Genomic DNA, 24,248 nt, shown 5'->3' on the forward strand with positions numbered 1-24,248 from the left:
GTGGGGGTGTCCAGCACAGAGTGCGGGAGGTGCCTGGAGTCCGTAAGAGAAGCTCTTATCAGCATGGCTGGGTCTGAGTTCAGGAGCAGGCAGGCGTGCTGGGCAGATGGGTGTGGGGCAAAGGGCACTAAGAGTGTCGTTCCTGGCACTAAGGTGGCTGTGTAGGTAACATAGGGAGGACAGGCTTCAGAGGCCACCTCAATGCGCTGGGAAGGACAGGAGCAGCTGCTTTGTGAGGCGGTGCCTGGCCATCTGCATTCTAAATCTGGCTGTGGGGGGGGGGGCAGAGAGCAAAGGCTGAGCACAGGGTGCATGTAGGGGAAGCACCTGCACCTGGGTCAGCCCGGGTCCTGCCTCCCACCCCTGCATCAGGTCATCACTCTCTGTCCCAGTGCGAACGTCCTAAAGAGGGGCCAGGGGCCAGCATTTATTGAGCACCTACTGGATATGCCATACTACGTGTACAGTGTCTCATGGATTCTTTCAAGAGCCTCATGAGGTGGGTAGTGCCGCTGCCATTTTAAAAAAGAGGAGAAACTGGGTCCCAGGGAGAGAAAAGATGTGGCCCGGCATGCACAGCTTAGGTGGCTGAGGATCAGAATCAGGTGCTTCTTTCTTGGGTCCTCTATGAAGATACAGTCCTCTGCCTAAGATGTTCTCATTCCCATCCTCACTCCGGCTTCCACCTGTTCCTCTCAGTAGCCATCCCTGACTGCACTAGCAGGTTCTCATTGCCTTTTTACAGCCTTCTTTCCCCTCACTGGCCCCCGTTCTTTCCTCTCAGTGGGAGATCCTTCACTGCCTCAGGCCCAGAGTCTCTACATGCAGGAAGTGCCATACCAGTGTGGATGAGTGACTAAGACATAAATAATTAAGATGCAGGATCTCAGAATTGCTGTCATTCTAGAATTTCTATCCCATGAGGGACACCTCCACAGAGAGCTCACCGCCTCCTAGACAGCCTGTCTAGCGCTGGAACATCCACTCGGTAAGAAGCATTCTCGATTCCTCACTGGAGTCAATGCAGCCTCTGACCTGGCAGGAAGAGCCAGAGCTCTGCGTTGGATGCGGTCTCACTAGCCCCTGTGTATGGCTGGACCAGGTGGTAGCCACTCACCTGCCATTCTGAGACCTCCTCCTGGAGGATTCCCCACCAATGGGGAGGAGGAAACCAGCCAAAGCATGGACCGCGCCAGACAGACATCTTCTATACCCAGTGCCTAGCAGTACATACAAGGGGGAAACGGAAGCTCTGAGAGAATGAAAACACAAGCTTGTACCACTGGCCACGTCAGTTGACTTCTCCCAGCCCTTCCATACTCCAGACTGTACCTCACCTTCTGTGACATCACCTCAGCCTCCATGAGGTCAGGATGACAGTTCCATTTGACAGGCGAGGGAAGGGGGCTGGAAGGACCTTGACTAAGCCACAGTTTGATGTGCATGTGATTCCCCAAAGGGCTTCACTGGGCTGGCATGGCCCTACTTGGTTTTGTGTCCTTTTGGTGGATTTGAACATGGAAGGAGAGCTCTGTAGCTGATGACAGCTGGTGGCCGCTATGTGAGGGTGTGAAAAGGACCACCAGGGAGCCCTCACACCTACGTCAAGGAGCATCTATCCCTGGAGAGGTTGGAACCTGTAGGAACTATTGTCCGAGGCAGGGCCTGGAGTCTGTGATTTCTGGGTCATTCCTGATGCCTGACAGGTGAGGGTCCCACACTCAGCAGTGGCTCACCAGGAGTGTTGTGGGTGGAAGGATTCAAACCTGGGCAACCTCCCCTGCCCCTCCCTCTGTCCTGGCACAAACACTTTAAGAGAACCCAGCTCCCAGCCTTAGCACCCTAGTCTCCCAGACATGCCTGTTCCCAGTACTCTCTGTCTCGTAAGTCTTTCCACACAACTCTGCTGTCCTGTCCCCCTAGGAAGCTTACCTCCTCCCTAAGGTCTTCCTGCTGGCTGGGTGCTCACACTCTTCCTCGCCTAACTACCCCCCAAAGAGCTTGGGGTCAAGACAAGTGACAAAGAGTAAAGAGCATTCTGGGGCCTTCCAGGAGCTCTGAACTCAACCCAGACACCCCCACCTCAGACTGGCTGGATGTCTTTGAGTAGAAATGGTTTTGGCCTTCCCATGTGTAAAATGGGGCCCCCATGTGGGCCAGGATAGGAAAGGGAGGACCTGTAATCTGTGGGGCAGCTTCAGCTCAGCCTCAGTCAGTCTGGGGTCCCTTCAATCTCTATCCCCAAATCATAAACCCCAAGGGACCTGTAGCTGCCTCCCTGCCTCAAACACATCCATCTGTAAAGCCCCACCCCCCAGATTCTGTGAAGGACAAGGACCTCGTCCAAGGTCGTCCCTTGGGGACTCCAGCTGCCCCAGTTGTGCAGCAATCAGAGCTGGCTGGCTCTGTGCCGCCATGTCCGCCCACCTGCCCACATCTGCTCTGAGTCACCGATACCTCGGCCAAAACAGGAATGCGGGGGCCGCGGAAACAAGGTTAGCCCAAGGGCACTGTGTGGGTAAATGAGGAGCTTTAATTTCTAAGAGGGCAGGACCAGGACACAGAAGGGAAACTGAGGCCAGAGAGAGCTGGATGGCCCAAGGACCTGCAGGGAGCTGGGGGGTCGGGTCTGTCCAGGGCTCCTGACTGATAGATGTTCTTTCCGCCCCGTCAGGCCAGCAGTGAGGGAGGCAGGGCCAGCAGCCTTCACAATTATCTGGGCAATTAAAGCAGGCAGATGGTCCTGCCGGACTGAGCATTCAAGCTGACAAACGGAGACAGCACGGGGCATTAGCTGATGAGATCAGCACGGGTTCCGGTGGCAGCGATGTGAGCAAGGTGGGTAGGCGGAGGCACATTTCACTCGGTGTGTGCTGGGGAGCGGGGGGGGGGGGGGGCTGTGGCTGGCTCTGCCCCCCCCCCATGCCGCTCATGCGCTGCAGGCCCTGAGTTCCAGCTGAGTCTGTACTCCACAAAAGGGACACTGACAGCAGTGGGCGTGGCAGAGGCAGCGGCCAGGCATGGGCAGTACTAGTTACACGAAGCAGCCAGCGGCTTCAGGGCCCATCAAGGCTGCCAAGGTCCCCTAGGCAGAGCTCTAGAAGGCAGAGAACCTCAGTGATGCTGGAAAAGCCAGGCCAGCTGCACATGTGAGGACAGGGTGGGGACCTTACAGAAAGGACACTGCTCCCAGCCGATGCACGAGCTAACTGACCACCGAGGAATGAGATGCCCTGGCAAGATGCTTGGGCTGGGTAGTGATCCTGCCTGGGCGGACTCGGGCTCTTATCATTTCCTACACATCTGGCTTTTGAAAAACCACTTCTTATTTGAGCCTCAGTTTCCCCAGGTGCAATGCGGACAATTTAGATCCCCATGCCCTGGAGGAGTACAAGGAAGTACTTGTCAAGTACCCGGTGCGGTTGCTGACAAACGGCGAGCACTCCGCAAAGAACACAGAACGAGGCAGGGCTTCCCAGCAGCCTGCCAGGGCTCCGTGATTCTGGAACAATCCCCGGATGAATTTATCCCTGGCACCATCTGATGTCCCAAACTGAGAAGAGGGCAGAAGCCCAGGAAAGAGGGATCAGTGGATGGGCATAGGAAGGAAGGAACGTGTTTGAGTTGGGGGTCAGAAATGAGCCTCTTGCTCCTGTGGGGAGGGAGAGGGGCTGTAGAAGAAATGAAGGAGTCAGCTGTGGTGACCAAGGTGGGTCCCAGGGAGCCTCCTTCTTGGAAGGGCAGGAAGGAGGAAGAAGTCATCATGATGTGTGGACACATCCGCAGATGATGATGCCCATCCTGCTCCATGTCCCCTTAAGACTTTGGGCAGCACTTGGTACACAAAGGGTGCTCAATAAGTGTTGAAGGAGGCAGGGGCAGTATACCCTGTGTCAGCATCTATTGATGTGGTGTTCCACAGCCCTGTTGGCGCATGCTGACCTCTCTGTTACTTAGCAAATCCTTACCTAGCAAATCCCTACTCCGAGCCCCCGCCCTCCCCCACCCCAGCCTTTCTCTCAAAACCATTGTTTCCTTCTCCAGACACTAATTAGACCCTCAGATTTCAGCTGAGGAGTATTGCTGTGGGATATTTGTACACTGTGTGAAGACGCATTTCTGTGATTGGTGTAATATAAAGCTGAATGGCCAACATCTAGGCAGGAGGTATAGGCGGGATTTCTGGGGAGAGAAAGGAAGAGGCGGTGGAATCTAGGCACGCAGGAGATGCCAGGAGACACAGAGAGGAAACAGGAGGTGTAAGATGGAAGAGAGGTAATGCCATATGATACAACACAAATTAATATAAATGGGTTAATTTAAGTTATAAGAGCTAGTTAGCAACACGCCTGAGCTATAGGTCAAACTTTCATAATTAATAAAAAAAAGTCTCCGTGTCATTATTGGGGAGATGACTGGCGGGGTAGAGAAAGACTCAAGTTACAGAATATGCTATGGGTTTCCCGTGGCCATGTAGCCTGTGACTCCCACCTTCAAGCCCTCAAAGAATGAGGAGGCACTTAGAGGTCTTATTCAGAAAAGGTGAGAAACAGGAAGACCCATTGAGAACATGGTTGGAGCACACATGGAGTGGCTCAGTGGGTAAGGAGCCTTGCCAACGAGCCTGACATGAGTTTGATTCTTGGGACGCACATGGTGGAAAGAGACAACAGACCCCTGCAAGTTGTTCTCCGACCTCCACACATACGCCTTGGCCCATGTGAGCACAGACACTAACTAAAAGGTAAACACATAACAATAGAACAACAAAACCATGGGCTGAAGGTAAGGACACATGTCCCCGGACATTCAAATAAAACCTGGAAGGACTGGAGAGACGGATCAGTGGTTAAGAGCACGTTCTGCTCCTGTGGAGGGAAACAGAGGAGCCAGGTTTGGTTCAGGGAATCTGACACCCTCTTCTGGCCTCTGTGAGCACTTACATGCACACAGTTCACAAATATGACATTAAATCAATCAATCAATCAATCTTAAAAATATAAAACCTTGAATATAAAGCTAGGGGGACCTCTTGCTTCCCATCAAGGCCTCGGGAGTCCTCCCTCGATCAATAGCTCCATGCAGTGGTGTGCAGCTCCATGTCTCCCAGAGAGCACCTTTAATGGCAGAAGCCCGGCCTTCACACAGTAGGTCCTCAGCCAGTCAGGATACATGTTGTTTGTGTTACATTCTTTGTCTTCTTCTCCACAAGGAGCTTAACCTTCAAGGGCATCACCACTGTGCAGTGGAGGTGTAATGTGAAAGAGGGTGGGAAGATAAACTTTTCAAGAGCCTACTATGTGCTGGGCCCTGTCCCAGACTCTTAAGTTTCAATCTGAAGAGGATGGCTTTTCTTGGTCACCCTCTACAGTTGAAGAAACTGAGTTCTGACAGTTGTCCATAGCAACACAGAGAGTGAGATTTGAACCCAGGTCTGTCTAGGCAGATACAAGCACTTCCTGGTGTCCAAAAAGCACAAGCACATCATCCTCTCTCCAGATCTCAGGGTCTTCCACAGAGAGCAGCCCTTGAGATGCGGTCACCTATCACATCTACAGGATCCTCAGGACCCATGGATCTGAGCAACGGCCTTGAGGAGGCAGACTTCTGGGGCCCAGCAGAGAGTTCCTGGGTAACCCTGATCCTGATGCCTCTGTCCATGCAGAGACCTCTAGTAGCCTCCAGCTGCCCACAGGCTAGAGCAGGTCCTGGAACCCTCTGCTACCTCATGAACCCACTACCCCTTGGCCACTTTGAGGGGAGCAGCCCCATCTCACATAGGTCCTTCAAATGCTAATAAAATGCTTGCCAACAGTGCAGCTGTGGGTCAGCTGTGTGGCCTACGGGCAAGTCCCTTAACCTCTCTGGACCTCAGTTTTCTGCTATGTAACTGGTATTGAGGGGTGCAGTGGGTACTAAAAGAAGAAAGGCCTTCTCTGACACACACTGGCATCGACAAGGTCTGAGCCTGGTGTTAACAGTCTAGTTATTCTTAGTTCTCAGCCTGAAGCCCAGGACCACGAATCCCTACCAGCCTCATCCCCTGTGTTATAGATGGAAAATGGAAGGGCAGTCACAGGTGATGTCTAGGGTCATACAGACTCTGGGGCTTAACACTCAGCTCCACGCTGTTCTCCTCAGCCCACTGCAACCTGTCCTCACTTGAGACCATTCTTCTCCTCCAAGGGGCTATACCTGTGCCAGGGATGGGACCAGTGGAAGCCAGGGTTCAGAGTTGACTTAGCCTGGACCCGAGCCAAGCCCAGGCTTTGCCCTCAGCCCCAGCCTGCAGCAGAGGTGTGAATGCATGCATTCTCTCTCTCTCTCTCTCTCTCTCTCTCTCTCTCTCTCTCTCTCTCTCTCTCTCTCTCTCTCTCTCTCTCTGCGGGCCTGCCCCAACTACAGCACAGTCCCTTGTCTGAACAGGGAGGAAAGAAAAGCTCTTTGGGGACACATCCCATGAGGGGTGGGGACGAGAAGCTCAGAAAAGTGAAGACACTGAACGACACTGAAAGGGACCCTGAACAAAGACGATGAGGGTGGGAGAGGGCAGGTGTGGCTAAATAGGACAGAGATGACGGGGGAGACATAAGGATAGCCATCAGGGCAGGGAGGAGGACCAGGGAGAGGGAGAGACCCCCAGGGGACCAGACAAAGAGCGCTGAGCTGGGGTGGAGAGAGAGGAAGGTACCCAGAACACAGGGAGATGGGGCCCCAGAGAAGGATGCAGAGAAATGAACAACTGACAGGAGCCGGGAGAAGAGACCCAGATTCCAGGCCCCAGGAGGAATGCCACAGAGACACCCCAGGCACCCAGACAAAAGCAAGCCAGGAGACAGGAGGACCACGAGTAGAGAGGGAGCCTCCCCCAGTGGCTCCCTCAGCACCCCACAGCAGCCTCTGTTCGGTACCTTTGGGCCTCCGCCTCACCACGCCCAGCCGCCACTTGAGTGACACCGCCAGCATCACTACTGCTCGCCAGTGCGTCCCAGGCCCGGAGCCCCGCAGCTGCCCCGCAGTCTCCGAGCCCAGAGCCCGCGCCTCTCTGCGCTGCGCCCCAGCCGCCTGACTGGTGGAGGCTGGGCGCTCCCGGCCTCCTCCCTTCCCGAGTTGCTAAAATAGATAATCCTCCCCAGAGCCGGCGGCAAGGCCCTTCCTCCACAGCAAGCGGGGCGCCAGAGCAGATCTATCTTCCCAAGTTCTGGCATGGAGAATCTATATTCAGCACACCCATCCTCTACTTCCTCTTCCCGCCAAAAGTGCTGCCTTGCCCACCCCGGTTTCTGCCCCGCTCCACCAGCATCCACCCCTCTTCCTCTGCCAGCGGTTGGGTGGATCCCTCCATCTAGAACTGCTCTGTGAAACTTCTCTGCCTGAGACTACTTGCTTGGCCCTCAGATGCCCATCCTAGCTAGCTAGCTGCTGGAAGGGCTGGCCTGCTGTGCCATAGCATGGATCACTGGCAACATGTCCCCAAACCCCCGTGGGTGCCTGAATTGATGGGGCAGGGAGTCCACAGGGCCAGGTATTTGAAAAGAGCTCACGAAACATGTCCTATCTCCCTTCCCATTGGCTGGGCTGGCAGCATTACCCTTGGGGAGAATGAGGCAGGGGAGCAACTCCTCACTTGGGGTCAGAGCAGGCATGTGGCAGAAGGAGATTCCTGGCCTCTCCTCTAGGCTGGCTGCTTAGGCTCCCTCCTCACTTTTTAAACCTCTAAGCCCCCAGGATGGGTCAGGGCCCCCGACTAACTCTCAGGAGGAGCCCAGAGGACTGCTCCGGAGTCAGGGCTGCAGAAGCAGTCTGCTTCAGAGTCTGCTGCAGCAGTGAGGCCGTGATCCAGGTAGCATGAGGTCTGTCCCGTGGCTCTGCAGCGGTCCCCCCGCCAGGCCTGGATGCCCAGTCTGCCCGAGGGCTGCTGCATTCCTGCCAGTAGCCGACAGAGTAGATGGAATGGAGGGCACTGTGGGGTAAATAGAGCGGGTGATGAATAAAAAGCCCGAGGAGGAAGGGTCCCAGAGGTCTCCCGGACGGCTGATTCCTCACGGGCTGGGTTCTTCCTGGCTTCAACTGGAAACAGGCTCTCAGCTGATTCTCTCTGGGAGGGGATTCCTGTTGAGTACAGGAAAGAGGGGCAAGAGTACTGGCTGGGGAGGGCTGGGAGGCTTGAGGTCCTGGGTTCCTTATCCAACTCCGTGAGAGATCTTGTTCTTCCCTCTTTGGGGTGTGCATGGTGGAGCCCTAAGTGGGGACAAGACTGCTTGGCTCCTCCTTCCACTGCCTCTCTCATACTCCTCTACCCACAGAAGAGAGGCCTTGGCTCTTCCCGGACAACAAGGCTCCGACTGAGCCATCCAAACAGCAAGGGGAGAGATAAGAGAACTCAAGCCTTCGGGGATGAGCAGATCTGAGCTCCAACCAGCTCAACGTTTCCCTCTGAGCCCGTTTCCCCATCTGACTAACAGGGCTAAGAGTGCCTCTGAAGTGGGCGGCAGGAGCAGTGTGCACAGTTGAGTCTGGCATACAGGAGCTCAAGAGCCAGTCAGTGGCAGCCGGCAGCACGATTACTCTACACGGAGCCCATCCCTATGTGCAAACCACAATGGAAGTCAAGGCAGGGAAATCAACAGCTGGTTGCCTCCCACAACCTGTCTCATTTAATCTTCACAGTGCACCAGGATGGTCTGAGGAGCATTCCGCTTTTACAAATGGGGAAACTGAGGCTAGGAGAGGTGCAGGACTCCACCAGGGTCACACAGCATGCAAGCGGTAGAACAAGGTCTCGGATCTAAGCCTTGAGACTAGGTCAACTGCCATGACTGGGCCAAAGAGGTGGCCTTTGTCAAAAGCCCTATTGCGTGCTGTGTATCCTGCCAGTTCAGTACAGGTACAAGAGGCTGCTTCACACTGGGATTATACAAACCGTCAGGTAACAGAGCTGGGACCAGAGTCCAGGGTAAGAAGTCTGGCCAAGGACCAGGCCACATCTACCCCGCTGACTGCATGCCAGCTGACAGTGGCAGTTAGAAACCACAGCAAATCATTAGGACCCAGAGAGTGCCGAGGGCAGGATTCGAACACAGGACTAACTAACTCCCCTTAGCACACAAGCTTTGCAGATCTCAAAAGACAGGTAGAAAGAAGGGAAAGATCCCGAAAGGATCCAGGCCAGCCTCTGCCAGCCATTCTGCCTCCTCCAGCCCTGCCTCAGCCTCACAAAGCCCTCAAGGCCCAGGGCCCCCACCTGCTTCCGGAAACAAATTAGCATCTCATCAGAGATGCCTTTAATCTTCTTGGCCTTTCCTTCCCCACAGTCCCAGTGGTGACATTTCTGCCACCTAGCTCTGTGGATATAAATAAGACCCAAGGCTGGGTCTGTGGAGGCAGCAGGGGGTGGGGTACCCTCCATGCAACTCCCTCAGGCTGGGGGAGGGCGAGCATGTGAGCCATCCATCAGTCCCATCCCCTTTCTCATTCAACAAATATTTATTAGGCATCATCTGCGTGCCGTCTCAGAGGCCCAGCGGTGAACAAAATCAAGGTTTTCTGGTGTGGATGTTCTAGTGAGGAAAAAGAATAACAACAACGTAATAAATAAGTACATAGTAACAGAAGGTGAAACCGAGGGGAAGGGTATCCCTGGACTTTGTGTTGTCTCCCGGAAACCAGACTGTGGACTCTTACTAGCTTCTACAGGCTCAAAGGACCCCCAGGGCTGACCTAAGGCTGGGCTAGGAAGGACATGTTGGATATCTTTCCTCGGTTCCAGCGATTAAGGAAGTGCACTAAATTCTGAGTGGGGAAGGTCGGAAGGCCACCAAAGCTTGGCACCAGGCATCCACTGGCCAAGTCTGGAACAGCCGGAACAACAAAGAAGAAAGACTGGAAAATTGTAAGATGCCATGCATGCATAACGATGTCCCAAAGAAAGGGAAAGAGCCACACAAACCCTCCCTGGTCACTTGGGACAAATGCTGGTCTAGAATGAGACAGCAACCTCGACTTTTGTTCCCAGCAAGGTGTGTTTTAGGAGCTGTCATAGGGAGGAACCAGAGCAAGCCGGTGTGGCCAGGACCGATTGGGAGGATGGGAAGGCGGGGGAAATCTTGGGGATGGAAGATGAGAGTGAAAGTCCTTCACTCAATCTGGCTGAAGCCTCTGCCACCTGCAGACCAAAAATTCCCAGCATAGCTAACAACTGCTCAAGGCTTTCCTCCCTTCTTGGCCACGAACCTGCAAGTTTCTAGGACTCCCTGCAGTTTACAGGGGAAGGACTGGTTCTGAACCCCTTGTGCAGCCCTGGTGGCTTCAGGTTTTATCTTATCATATCATAACTCCGTCCAAGGCTCCTTCCTACAGAGCCATCTCCCATACATCTTTTATAACAGCAAAGAGAGAAGGGGAGTTTGCAACCTTGTGAGATGGAGCTTAAGAGTCACCAAAATGGTATAAATGGCTGATGCTGAGACGATGAATTGTTTTCTATCCCTTGAGGCATTCCCTACACACCTGGGCATGTCTTACTTTTCCCTACTCCCTCTAGGGAAGCACATCTCACACTTGGGTTATCTTCATTTCTTTTGAGTGCCTCTCATTCTCTGAAGCCTTGTGCTTAAGTCTATATTAAAATACATTAAATACTTTAAAATAACATTTCCAACTCTGTCTCACTACACTGGTTAGCTCTGAAATTCTTCTCTGCCTGGAAGTCAAGGATCCTGGTTTGGCCTGAGTTGAGGTCCCTAAACATCTCCGGGTGCTCCTCAGGTGTATGGGGTTGCAGTTGGAGCTCTGTCTCTGTCCCCTTGCTCTGACAAGGACAATGTGAAATCCTTCTCCTTCAATCTTAAGATGATGTGGGGTCAGGCACAGACTGGATGCCAGGCAGTGGCAGGAAGCCTTCAAATCCTGAGGACCAGTGAGCAGAACGTGCACAGGACATGGGTATGCATTAAAAGATACCCCGAGAACATCTCATGGGTAGGTGACCTGGTTTCCCCCAGCAAAAGAGGGAGAAGGAATTTTTCTAGAGAGACTGATCGGCCAGATGAGGTGCAGGGGCCTTGGCAGGATCCCAATGTGAATGAATCACGAATAAAAACATTTTGAAGACTACAGGATGTGTATGTGTGTGGGGAGAGGGGGTGGAGGTGGTGGTGGGGGCGACTTCACAAGGACTAAGCCTGAGATGATGTTAAGATTTTATAGTTAACCGGGCGGTGGTGGCACACGCCTTTAATCTCAGTGCTCAGGAGGCAGAGCCAGGCAGTTCTCTGTGAGTTCGAGACCAGCCTGGTCTACAGAGCGAGCTCCAGGACAGGCACCAAAACTACACAGAGAAATCCTGTCTCAATAAATAAATAAATAAATAAATAAATAAATAAATAAATAAATAAATAAATAAATGAATGAATGAATGAATGAATGAATGAAAGAGAAAAGATTATATAGTTAATTCCTTTGGGTTGGTGCCATTATTGTAATTATCACTATGGGAAACAAAAAACCCTATTATCTGTCAGAGATATGAATGGGGAAACAGAAACAACCCACCCAACCAACCAGCTCTGATTTGCCTGTAAAGTGCTTCAAGATGCTCTTGCCTTGTAGGTGCCATTGGGAAGTAAATGAAAATTTAAAAGCATGGAAATAAAAAAGAGGAGAGGAGGGTCATCAGAGCCACACTGGGAAGGTGACATTTGAAGAAAGGCTAGAAGAGGAAGGGCGCCATGGTGGCAGGGCGGGGGTAGGGTAGGAGGGGGGGTGGGGTAGGGATGGGGTGGTTGCTGGGGATACCCCAGCTGAGCACAGAGTGTGAGAGGGCCGGGGCAGGAGGGCTAGTGGAAGGGCTAGAGGCAAGAAAGCTGGAGGTATGGCGGGGCTCTCTGAGGGAGGGCGGGAGCAATGGCGGCCTTTGTAGCAGAAGGGGCCCACCTGCCCTGTGATTTAACAGTCCCTGAAATGGGGAACAGGGAGGAGAGCCTGTGGATCTTGGAAGACTGAGTGGCCAGATTAGTAGATCCTTTCACTGGATCAGAAGGAGGTTCCCTGAGTTTAGCTGCCTGGGCCTCAGTTTCCCCCTTGACAACATAAACCACCATGAACTCAGTAATTGTGGCTTGCACCTGTGGTATTTCTCAAATGCCATGTGTGTCCTTAGAGATACTGAGAGGTTGTGTGGCCTTAAGAGGTGGGGGCCTTACAGGAAGTAACATCAGGTGGGTGCATCCTCAGACGAGGCCAAACCCCACTCTTCCTGGTCTCCTGCTTCCTGACCTGAGGTGAACAGCACGGCCTGTAGCCATGATGTTCCAAGTCTTCACAGGCCAGAATCTTGGGCCAGTCCTGAACCTCCAAACTGTGAGTCAGAAGTCCTGCCCTTTCTGTCAGATGATTGGCAGCTGACACAGGGACAGTTAGGAACCCATATGGACACAGGGCCTTAAGCATGCTCTGCACCGAGTGTCAGCACAGAGAATGCCTTCACTGGCAGAACTCAGGGCCTTGTAGGCCTCTGGAGTACACTACAGGTCATGGCTCTATGAGGTGACATCACCTCACAGGTGATGGCACCAAGGAAGTGATGTCACCTCACAAGCAATTGCACCCTGAGGTGACATTACCTCACAGATGATTGGACCCTGAGGTGACATCACTTCACATATCATGACACCCACAAGAGAATGTCACCTTACAAGCGATGACACTCACAAGGTAGTATTGCCTCCCAGGAAAGTGACTTCACCTTACAGGCCAACTCATGAAGTGATGTCACCTGGGGTCCTCTGGGGAATTGAGACAAGGGTTTTGATATGGGTCCTGGCCCAGGGCTGGAGAGCCTCCACTTACCCCTGCCCTGAAGGAAGGACTGGACACTGGCCACCAGAAAGAGACAGTAAAGCTCCAGCATCACACAGCATTCAGAGGGCAGAGGATTCCCAAGCCCTCCACCCTCACCAGAGCCCCTGAGGCCACAGCTAGGAAGCAGCTCCCAGGGAGACAGAGACCTCCCAGGAATTGACCCAGCCATCTGATGGCTCCTAGAGGGTCCTGAGCTCAGGATGAAAACGACACCATTTGTTTTCATTGGGGACCAAGGCAGCTGGCTGACAGGTGCACCATAGGGCCACCTGCCAGGAAACAGGTGGCAGGCCTGTTAATATTCCTGGCATCGCCTTTATAGGCAATAATTAGGAGCGAACACTTGGGCAGGTGCCATGAGTGGAGATGCAGATTACGGCATGCCGCACTCGGAAGAGATGGCCTGAGTGTGGTAGTTAGGGACCCTATGTGCCACTGGGGAAGAGGCTGGGCCAGGCCGGGCTCCTCCTCCATCAGCTTCTCCTCCTGCTCTGTCCTAGGCTCCCTGGAGCACCTGAAGGGTTATAGGGAGAGGGCAGCCTGTTACCTGGGGAGGAGGTTTAGGCCCTGGATCCTCCGACGCTTGGCCACTCATGACATCCTCTAGGCCCTTCCCCATAGGTTAGGGCCTATCTATGGAATAACATAAGTGTTCCGTGAAACTAGATCTGGCAAGATGGTGGTTAGGCATTCACTTCTAGAATTTTCTCTGAAAAAAAAAAAATGGGCTGGGAGTGAGTGACATCATGACTTGGCGATATAAGCCAATTCTAGATCTTTATACACTCCCCTCCCACATACCTGATGAGGTGGAGACTGTGATTACCCTCATGTCCCAAATGTGGGAACCAAGGCACCAGGGTGTGGGCAAAGGGCCAGGGTCACTGGGAGAGAGCACGCAACTGGACAGCCTGCCTCTGGCCCACTCTGTTGTTCTAAATGGACAGGTCTTGTGGGCTGAGGAGATTCAGAGGAGGAGAGGCCTGGAGACATTTGGGGATGGGATTGGGGGTGACCTTCATCCAGGCAGAGCTGTCTCTACCTTCCTTGCCGGCTTCAGCATCAGGCTCTGTGCTCACCTCAGAGCCTGCCAGCAGCCAGAGTGACCATGGCCCACAGAAGAGAGACTTCCCCAAGTTCTCCCGGCTGGGATGTGGTGAGATATCCTTACTCAGAGAGCTTTTCCTCAAAACCTTTGCCTCTGGGACTGTTATTCATCCGCATCCTATAGCCAGGAAAGGGCACAGGTGGACCATCCTGCCCCAGGAGGCTGCCTATTGGTAAGAACTGAGTTGGGATTAGAACCCAGAATCTCTGACTCACCACCTAACGAGGAGGGGAGAGTAGCAGTGGGTGCCGCTGGGGGAGAAGAGCTGGGGAAACAGTCGGGGGGCGGGGATGGCTGGGAACAGGGGTGTGAGCCCTTTCCACCAGCTGCTTCCTGCCAGTGTCTTGCCTGAGTCAGCCGATCCCTGTAGAACGTGTCCCCATCTCACCCCACCAGGCGGACAGTCACTCAAGATGGGGTGTAGCAGGGCTGTCCAGGGCAGGGGTGAGAGGAGGCCGTGGTGGATGCAGGGACGGTTACGGGCATCTGAGTCACGTGAGGTGGGGAGTTCCATTGTTCTGGAGCGAAGCTGTAGACCCCACACTCGCTTGCACAATCATGCTTGGCAGCGACAGGGGGAGAGCTGTGGGCTAGAGCCCGTGGTCGCTGCAGTCCGCCCCTGCGGGGGCGCCCACACCCCCGACGTGTGGCTTGTGTTTCTTGCAGCTTCATATTTCTCTTTAAGAAGTAATTGCCAGGTTAGTTCTACACATGTATCAATGCTCAGTGTATTGGGAATAGGAAACACTGGCCTTCCCCTGGCCTCAAGTCACTCACAAGCCGGGGGGGCCAGGCAGCATTTCCCCAAGCGCAGGCCACCTATAATCCAGCCGTGAAGTCAGTGCTCTGCTCTGAGAGGACAGAACAGTCCTCAGCCCCTGTGCTGTCAGCATCTGAGGTGGGAGGGCTGTGAGCCTGAGGCTGTCCTGACATCGGAGTGCTGGCCCCTGACAGGATGCTGCCAGCACCCCTTCTCCGGGGCTTCATCCACAAGATGCCTTAGACGCCTCCAGGCCTTTTTACCAATCACCACCCAGCTGAGAAATGCTGGCTTAAATGGTGAGGTGTGTGTGTGTGTGTGTGTGTGTGTGTGTGTGTGTGTGTGTGTGTGCAGGTATCCCTGTGTGTATTTTATTCCTTGCCCACCTCCCTCACCTCCCCTGGATCTGCAGGCATCTGAGTCTGCCACCAGATGCTGTCAACCATTACTTTTAGAATACCTGCCAGATCTCCCTTCTTTAGAGCCAGGTCACAGAATAGGCACACTGTCACTGAGCACCAGTACACGAAGGTTGCCATGGAAACCAAGAGACCCTCAGTACCACTCCCTGTCTCGGGCCTCTCCCCCCTCTTCCCAAGCTCTGGGACACAGATGGGAGACCCCAGCCAGAGACCTCAGACCTGAGGCTGAGGACACGGAGCGTGTGAGTGGACAAGAAGCTATCACGTTTGTGGGGAGCTAAGGAACACCAGAGTGCAGCTCGCTGGGCCGACACACCTGCGTGGCAGCTCTGACTCAGGGTTCGCCCTAGAATAACCCAGCAGGTCCCAGAGCTGCACTTTCAAAGCTCACCCTATGATTCTGAGCCTCCCACCAAACACATCTGAATCCCCTGGAAGCTTGGTTTGTGTTTATAAATTCATGTCCCAAACTAAAATTAAAGATCTGACAGTGCCAGGTGTGAGGATGAGGAGCACCTGGAAGCCTCGTCCACGGCCTGTGGGGATGTAAAGTGGTGCAGCTACATTTTAAGATGCTGGGCAGCATTTATCAAAACTTTGAAGTATGTGTGTCCTAAAATACACCTCAGCAAAGATGCTTAGTTATCTGCTAGAAAGTATAGACCCAAGGGAAATGTGTGTATCTGGCTACCCAGAGGCATATTTAAGAATATTCACAGCAAAGCCAGGCATGGAAGTGCATGCCTGTAATCACCAGCAACTTGAGAAACTGAGGCAGGAGGATGACATCAAGTTCTTGGCTGTTTGGGATATACAGCAAGACCTTGTCTCAAAAAAAAAAGGAAGGGAAAAAACTCACAGCAGCATTTTCCTTCGTAGTAAAAAAAAAAAAAAAAATGCAAACCATCTAGACCCATCATCAGAATAAAAAAAATTAAAATGTGGTTCAGCCATGCAGTGGAATACCACACAGTGATGAAAAGGAAAGCACTGTTTTGTTCAACAACATGGATGAATATCAGACACATGATGTTCCGTGAAGAGCTGCACAGAGAAGCTGCATGTTGCATTACTGCACCTACAGGAGGTTTGAGGAGAGGTGAAACCAAACCTTGGGCAGTGATACATGCAGGGCAGTGATACATGCAGGCAGTGATACATGCTGGGCAGTGATACATGCTGGGCAGTTCACACCACAAAGCGAACCAAAAGAATGATATGCACAAAGCCAGGAGTGTGAGTGCCCGTGGGTGAAGGATGGGGGGCACAGCAAGTCCATAGGGGGCTCATAAAGGGGCGAGCAGGGCTCTGACTGGCCTGGCCACCCTTTAAGGTAAAAAATAAATAAAGGCGATGAGAAAACAATTAAGAAGCTGTCATCAGGGAGGCAGCTGGTGTCTGCTCAGACATCTGCCAAGCTCATTCCCTCTCCCTAGAGCCAGGGAGGCAGGTGGGAGACAAGGAAGCTGCAGGCCCATCCTCTGTGATAAGCCTTCACAGGCACAGGCTGCGTGGAGCCCGAGTCTCTAGACGCAAAGCCAGTCTCTGTAAATGTGGGGAGGCAGCCCCATGTTAACTGCGTAAGACTACCACCCGAGGGGTAGCTAGTGCCTAGCAGTTCACATCCTTACTAGTTCTGGGGACAAGGAGGACTTGTTTTAAATGTACAGGTGCACATACACTCTCGTGCAGAGGCATCCTCGGGAACTCTGTGTGCCACCTTTGTCTCTTGGTAGCCTGGCTCACCAGTAAGGCTAGACTGGCTCGTCTACACCTGCCTAGTTGTGAGCATGTGTCACCATGTCTGACTTTTAGATGGGTTCTGGGATTGACTTCAGGTCCTCGTATTTGCAAGGCAATCACCTTACTGACTGACTCACACACAAACACCCCAGTCCATGGAGCGATTCTTTGGGGGCGGGATGAAGTATATATGTGTTCATTCAGGAATGTATGCATGTTTATATGTGTGGGCATATAACATTACAGTTATGTGTGCGTGCACACGCATACTCGCATGCGTCTGGAGGCCAGAGGTTGATGCTGAGTGTCTTTCTCGATTGCCCTCCACCATATACATTGAGACCCACACTGAACTCTTCTCTCACCATAATTTAGTCTAATCTGGCTCATGGGCTTGCTGTGGGGATCCCCTGTTTCTGCCCCCCCATGTGGGGGAATTATGGGCAGGCCACCATACCTACCCAACTTTTTATATGGGTTCTGGATACAGGAACTCTGGTCCTAAAGCTTGCACAGCAAGTTCTTTATCTGCTAGCCATCTTCCCAGCCACCCACCTCTCAGAGACACTTTCTAAAGGCCCATCTGGCCAATGTCCAACCACACAGCCTAGTGACACTGTCCACAGATACCCACTTATTGTTTCCACCTCTACAAACACTTCTCGGCACCAGCGTCTTCCCTCCAGATTGGGAGGGGGTGTCCCTGTGACCCCACTGTTAGAATGAGAGTTTGAATTTACCCAGCCACGATGCCCAAGGCAGCTGGCATGAGGCTCATCAGTTGTACTTAAGCCGTTGCTCCATCCTCCAAAGGACGCAGTTCAGCTGCCCCCACATTTTCCCTCTCTCGGTCTTTGCTTTATTGAGATCGATTACATCGGGATCAGGTCTTGTCTAATTAAAATTTGTAATGAAGATTTGATTCATCAATCACTACTGATTGCAGACCACTTCCACGCCTGGGTTTTCCCATCGGGCCATTATTTCTGTCAGCTCTAATTCTCACTGTCAGATTTCTGCAGCCTTGAAAACGGGCATAGAGGTTTGACTCTTGTCGATTTTCAGTCGATGGCTATTTCTCCCGTGTGTGGTTTTAGCCGATGTCAGTTTTATTTCATGTTGATTACTTCTGCTAGCAATGAGCACGATGGATTGGACACGAGACAAATGGCCCAAGTTTATTCACCAGCAATTGAAACATGTTTATGAGTCAGAAAAAGAGACCAAAGAGGAAGATGGAGACAGAAGTGGCAGGAAGAGATGGGAAGACAGGGACATAGAGATATGCTGTGCCTTGGGGGGTAGGCTGTCCCCCAAAAGTTTATGTGTAGGAAGGTTAGCCCCCAGTGTGGCAATATTAAGAAGTAGTGGGATGCCGGGCGGTGGTGGTGGTGCATGCCTTTAATCCCAGCACTCGGGAGGCAGAGCCAGGCAGATCTCTGTGAGTTCAAGGTCAGCCTTGTCTACAGAGCGAGTTCCAGGACAGGCTCCAAAGCTACACAGAGAAACCCTGTCTCGAAAACACCCCACACACACACCAAAAAGGAAAAGGAGGAGGAGGAGATGGAGGAGGAGGAGGAGGAGGAGGAGGAGGAGAAGTAGTAGTGGGATGAATGTGGTGACACCTTTAATCCCTGCACTAGGGAGGCAGGGCCAGGCAGATCTCTGTGAGTCCAAGGCCAGCCTAGTCTACAGAGTGAGTTCCAGGACAGTCAGGGCTACATAGTCTAAAAAGAACAAAAAGTAGTGGAACCTTTAAGAGGTGGGACCTGCTGGCAGGCTGTGGAAAGGAATGTCTGCGGGTCTCAGGGAACTAGTTAGTTTCTGCAAGAGTAGGTTGTCAGAAAAGAGCAAATGTGACCCCACTCCTCGGCACTTCCCATCTCACGCACTCACACTCTTATACACACGCCAATTCTATTATGATGCTGCCCACTCTGAGACCCTCAGGGGAGCAGAATCTGGCTCTGATGGCTCTTGGACCTCCCTATTATGAGGTAAAAAGGTTTTTCCCCCCCTTTACAAATTACCCACCCAGCCCTGGGTATTTTGTTTTAGTGGCAGAAATCAGACTAATACAATATATTAAAAAAAGTGGTTTAGGTTCTTGACTACTCAGCAGTATAAAATGGCAATATTCCCAATTTCCCAATTCCTCTCCAGGCATTCTGCGGCCATTTCTAACTCCAACAGCTGCTCATATACTGTGGTCCCAGCCTGGGAGGTCCTGCCCTGAAACTCATGGATTTGCTGAGGAAAGCTGTGTCTAGGTCAGATAAAAATTTCACCTTGCCTGTGTCCCAGCAAATATGACCTAGGCAGCTAACAATACCCCAGGCTCAAGTTAAACCAGTGCCAGCCCTTGCCCAGACTAGGCTGCAGGGTACATGTGAAGTTGGGGGCCCAGGTCAGTAGGCACTTGGTGTACATAGTGGATGCCTCTGCCCTGATAACCCTGTGCCAGCCAAGGAAGGTGCATCCCCTCAGCCATGCATTTGCTGCATTTGCAACAAAACAATAATAGCCTGATCCTCACCCCAGCAGTCTATAGGTTAAGGGGATCTGCGCTGGGGTCTCCCTGGGACCCCAGCCTTGATTCCTCACTGGGAGGTTATATTTAGTTACTTTCTGTTGCTGTGATAAAACACCATGGGCAAGGCAACTTCTAGAAAAGTTTATTTGGGCTTACAGTTCTCGGAGGCTAATCATCCATCAGGGCGGGGAGGCATGGCAGCCACAGCAGGTGTGGGGGCGTGAAGCTGAGAGCTCAGGGTCTCAGCCTAAAGCAGAGAGATCAAACTCAAGGCTTTTAACCTGTGGGGGCCCACAGAGACTCCAGAGTGAGGCCTTACTCCATCTTGACTCAAGGTCAGAGAATCTGAGTTTGCTTTGCCCCGCGAGGCTGCATAATAGGATGTTTTGGCCAAAGGCATGGTTACCAGGTGTTTTAAAAATTAAGGAACGGTCTACACTTGTTTGTACTTTGTACCTTGTACCTTGACCTTGAAAGTGGAGGATCTTTTGCGTCTCCCCTTGCTGGTGTATAAAAAGCCCATTAGGAATAAACTCGAGGCGACTGTGGTATTGACCCAGGGCCCTCCTGAACCTATCCTGTGTCTCTGTCTTTTTCTTTGTCTACATCTATCTTTTTCATGTCTATCATTTCTCAGTCTTCACTCCTCCCTTCAAGGACTATTCGATAGTTGGGCTGGTTCCTGACATTAATCCCAGAGCACATCCCCAGTGAATGCCTCCTCAGTAAGGCTGCACCGCCTGAACCTCCCCAACCAGCACCACCCGTGGGGCCCAAGCGTTCAAACACCACAGCCTGTGGGGGACGTTCTCATTTCAACCACTACAGAGATAGGGACAATGTTACTCATCTCCCAGGACTGCTGGCAGGATTGAGTGACATGCCTAGGGAGAGTGTGGGAAGGATGGGAGGGATGGGGGCTGTCTTCTTTCTGACTTGTCAGCTGAGTGTGGCTCTTCTGCACCCAGGGACCAGCTGCGTTGTAGCTCTGCCCCTAAACTTCCTCACCATAAATAAGCACACAACATACAGCACTCATGGGTGCTCAGAGCAGCCCAGACTGGAAGCCACTTCTAACGTCACCAGTGAGAGGACAGTGCCCCGAGGCACACCCACTTCAGGAGGCCAGGCCTGAATCAGAAGACCGTACTGTGTGATTCTATTCCAGGGAACTCTTAAAAAGACAGACCTACTGCTGAAGCCCAACATGACAGAGACCTAATGGGTCTTCATGAAAAAAATCTACCCTTCTGTTGCCAATAGAGATTGAGAGCCCAATATGGCCAGCTTTGGCAAGCATTAATGTAAGCCTAGGAACTGTAGCCATGAGACTGGATTCTCCAGAAGAGCTGCCAGCTAAAGTCATGCTGGGATCAAGAAAAACGGGCCTTGGTGGTTCGTGTTACTGGAGTTGTATTCATGCCAGTGGATGTCCACACAATCCAGAAGAGAATTTGACATTGCTCCTGTTGCTGTTATAGCAATGGCGCACACTGCTGCTACTGTTTCTGGGATTACCATTTCATAATTGCTTACTACAGCTAGCACAGTGGAGACCCTGGCAACAAAAGTAGCTACCACAGTTAGTTAATCTTTCATTGTATTGGGCATGATAAATTTAATTCAGTAGTTATATACATCTCAATTGGCTTTGAAAATTATAAATTTATAAACTCAAGTTCTAGTTGCTTTTAGGATACTATCTTACAAGGACTCCAATGTACAGTATGGCTCGTTAAGGAAGGGAATGGCTCAGTTGCCTTTAGCCTACTGGCTATGGGTGAGATAGGACCTCTGTTGGTCTTTTCTGTATCAAACACACAGATTGCAAGCCCAGTGCCACTTTGAGATCTTTGGCAGCAATTAACTATGCAGCTCACACACGATTGAGCCGGTATGATAATGAGTATTCAGAGATGGGTAATACCTGGGGGGCACTCACCAACCTAAGGCAGAGCACCTGTGTGGCCTGGGCAGGCGTCTCCATGACAGGTAAGGTGACCTGCTGACGTCCCACACAACCCAAGTCAGAAGCTCATTTTTTAATAAAAGGGGGATCTGCAGGGCCCTGGCCCCCGTTTTGGGTAACTGTTGCCTTGCTTGCGGACCTTGACCTTGATATCCTCCCAATGTTAATTCCCTGCCAGGTTCCAACCTCCTGAATGCTTAAAGGAAGTTCCTTGTCTGTGTATCCTGAATAATGGGCGTTAACAGCTTAGATACAAGATTGTAAAACATCAGTAGCGAACTTCTGCCCTCCGGGGTTCTCCCATTGTGCTGTAAGCCTGTATTTAAGACCTCCTACCCCTTTCAAGAAATGACATTTGATATTTAAAATTAATATATATATATATGTATATACATATATATATAATTGAATGAATACTGTGAATGTAATCTATGAATACCACAAATGTGATTAATATCATGAGTGTAAGTAATGAATATCATGAGTGTGATTCAAAAAAATAAATTAAAAGAAAAATAAAAATTAAAAAAAAGAGACAAACCTAATGTACATTGCCACAGCACAGGTTGATGGTGTCCTGAGTCAGGCCAGGCTGGAAGGGCTCAGGAAAATCTTTGGGGGAAGCTAGAAAGTTCTCAGTATTCTCAGACTGGGTTTGTGGTCACGTGTGCACTTTTGAACTGTGTACTGAAATGAATACATTTTGTTCCATATAAATTATACATCAATAAAGCCAACTTTAAGAAATGTTCTAGAAAGCCCATGTGATCTGAAAGGAAGGTGGGTACTGCTGGAGTCTGGATGGCATGTCCCCAAAGGCTCACATGTTAAAGGCCTGCTCTGCTGGGCAGTCTGAAACTCTGTAGATGGGGCCCAGTGTGGGACTTTAGGTCATGGGTGTGCACTCAAAAGAAGTTGTGGGGCCTGGTGTCTTCCTTTTTAGCTTCCTGGTGGGTGAAGTTAGTAGCTTTGCCACATGTTTGGCATGATCTGGTGCCTCAGCACAGGGCCAACACCAGGGGCCACAACTTCCAAACCACAAGTGTCGTAGGTATTTTGTGGTGTAACAGGGAGTTGCTGGATACTAATCGGGAGCTTCGTCAAACTGAGAAGCACTTTACAGATGGGAGGGGCTGAGGTGATGGCTGCGGGCTGTGGTTTCTGTGGACGGTGGTTTCTGTGGACTGGTTTCTATGGACTTTGATGACTTCCGTGGACTGTGGCGATTTCTGTTTGGTGTTGAAACCAGCTGTCACCACAAGCTCGATGGAAATGCCCCTCAAAATGAGACAGCTCTCGCTCTGGTATCAGGCCAACCTGGGCCACAAATCAGTCTTTCACTTTGGTAGTTTGTCCTGCTTCTCTCCTTGAGTCTCAATTTCTAGAATATTCCCCTCATCTTAACTCTAGGCTGGATACCAGGTGTTCAACTGGCCTTTACTAGTTGCCAAGTTCTCTAGAACTCTATTAGCCTTGCAGAGACAAGCGCCATCTCTCTATGGCTTCTGGCTCCCCAGTGGCAGGAGTAGCTGGAACTTATGCTGTCGATGGGCAGGCCTCTGGGCTGTGCTCACTGTTAGGCAGGGGTGGAGGGAGCTTGCCTGCCACATTTAAGTGGTGGTCCCCCTGTCACTAATCACTGTGATTCTTATGTCTATCATAGCACTGTGCCTTTTGGCACAGCGGCTGATGGCTAAATTATCCTGTGCCAGGATGCTCCCAGGGCTGGAGACTTCAGCTTGTGCCTTGCAGCTGGATCAGGCCCTGCTCTGAGTCCCTGTAGGGCCAGGCTGGGTGCAGCTGGCAATTCATTACCAACATTCACTTACAACCCCATCCATGGACTCCAAGCCTGCCCCCGCCCCGCCCCTGAGGACCTCCATTGTCCAGGCTCCACCCACAGAACACTCTAACAGCCTTAATGGCCAGACCCAGCCCCTCCAGCCACAGGCCGCCAAGCTCAACCCTACAGAATAAAAAGCCCGAACTCGGGACTTGAAAACCCTCTAATCCCTACCCTGGAAAGCCCCACCCTCCAAGAAACGCTGTATAAACCCTGTGTTTTGCCCAGTTCTCTGCTGCTCCTTGCCCAAGCAGAGGCAGCCGCCCTCCTGGGTTTTTCCCTCCCAATAAATCGCTTGTGTGAGGTTTGTTGTGTGATGTGACTGTGGTATTCCTCGGCTCTGACGACCTGGATGCCTTTCCCTTCAGAGCTGTACCACCGACACTGAGAGCTGGAGATCATTCTGTCCCCGTCCCCTTTCCTCTGCTGTGGCTTCCTCTGCCCTCCCTGAGCAGTTCCTCACAGCCCCGGGAGGACAAGGACAGCATGCTTAAGTTGCCTGCAAAAAATAAAGCCTCTGATCCTCGAACTGCTGAGCCACTGTGCCCAGCAGGTTAGTCAGACATTAAACGTTATCTGGGAGCATGCGTGGACACTGAGAAAAGCCTGTCAACTCTCCTTAATATAGAAATCATGGCCTTAATAACAGAGCAAGGGTCCCTCAATAGAAGAACAAGACTCCTCCAGAGAAACTCTCAGCCCAGCCTGGACTCCACAGTCATGTGAGCCAGTTCCTTAAAATGACAGACAGAGACAGGTACACGGGATAGATTGAGTGGGTGGGTAGGTGGATAGATAGACAGAGGTCATACTGGTAGAGTTCTGCAGCATATCCAAGCTTCATCTTCCTCATTTAAATGAACAGTTGCATGCCCACAAACCATCCAAACCTCCTTCTGGTACCCACACCCTTATTTTGTCCTGGGGCAACCTCTTCCCTACCTCTCTCTCTCTCTGCTCATGGGCAGTTCAAATGGCTGACCTTGCTCCCAAGAAAGGTACTAGCTAA

General features: G+C 51.8%; 1 protein-coding gene across 3 annotated transcripts in view; it reads right to left on the bottom strand.

The window, feature by feature from the left end:
• The window catches only part of Grip2 (glutamate receptor interacting protein 2), an 83,342-nt gene that overhangs the window by 40,053 nt on the left and 19,041 nt on the right, over positions 1-24,248 (bottom strand). Inside the window, exon 1 of one of the 3 annotated variants that reach the window (XM_006972546.4) lies at positions 6,912-7,062. The exons of the other annotated variants lie outside the window; for them this stretch is intronic. Coding sequence (XP_006972608.1) covers positions 6,912-6,966 — 55 coding nt within the window. The 5' untranslated portion in view covers positions 6,967-7,062. Of the gene's footprint in view, positions 1-6,911; positions 7,063-24,248 lie in introns of those variants that run through there. 3 annotated transcript variants of the gene reach the window in all.

The sequence above is a fragment of the Peromyscus maniculatus genome, chromosome 3 (genome assembly GCF_049852395.1).
Source record: "Peromyscus maniculatus bairdii isolate BWxNUB_F1_BW_parent chromosome 3, HU_Pman_BW_mat_3.1, whole genome shotgun sequence".
In the NCBI taxonomy this organism is placed as follows: Eukaryota; Metazoa; Chordata; class Mammalia; order Rodentia; family Cricetidae; genus Peromyscus; species Peromyscus maniculatus.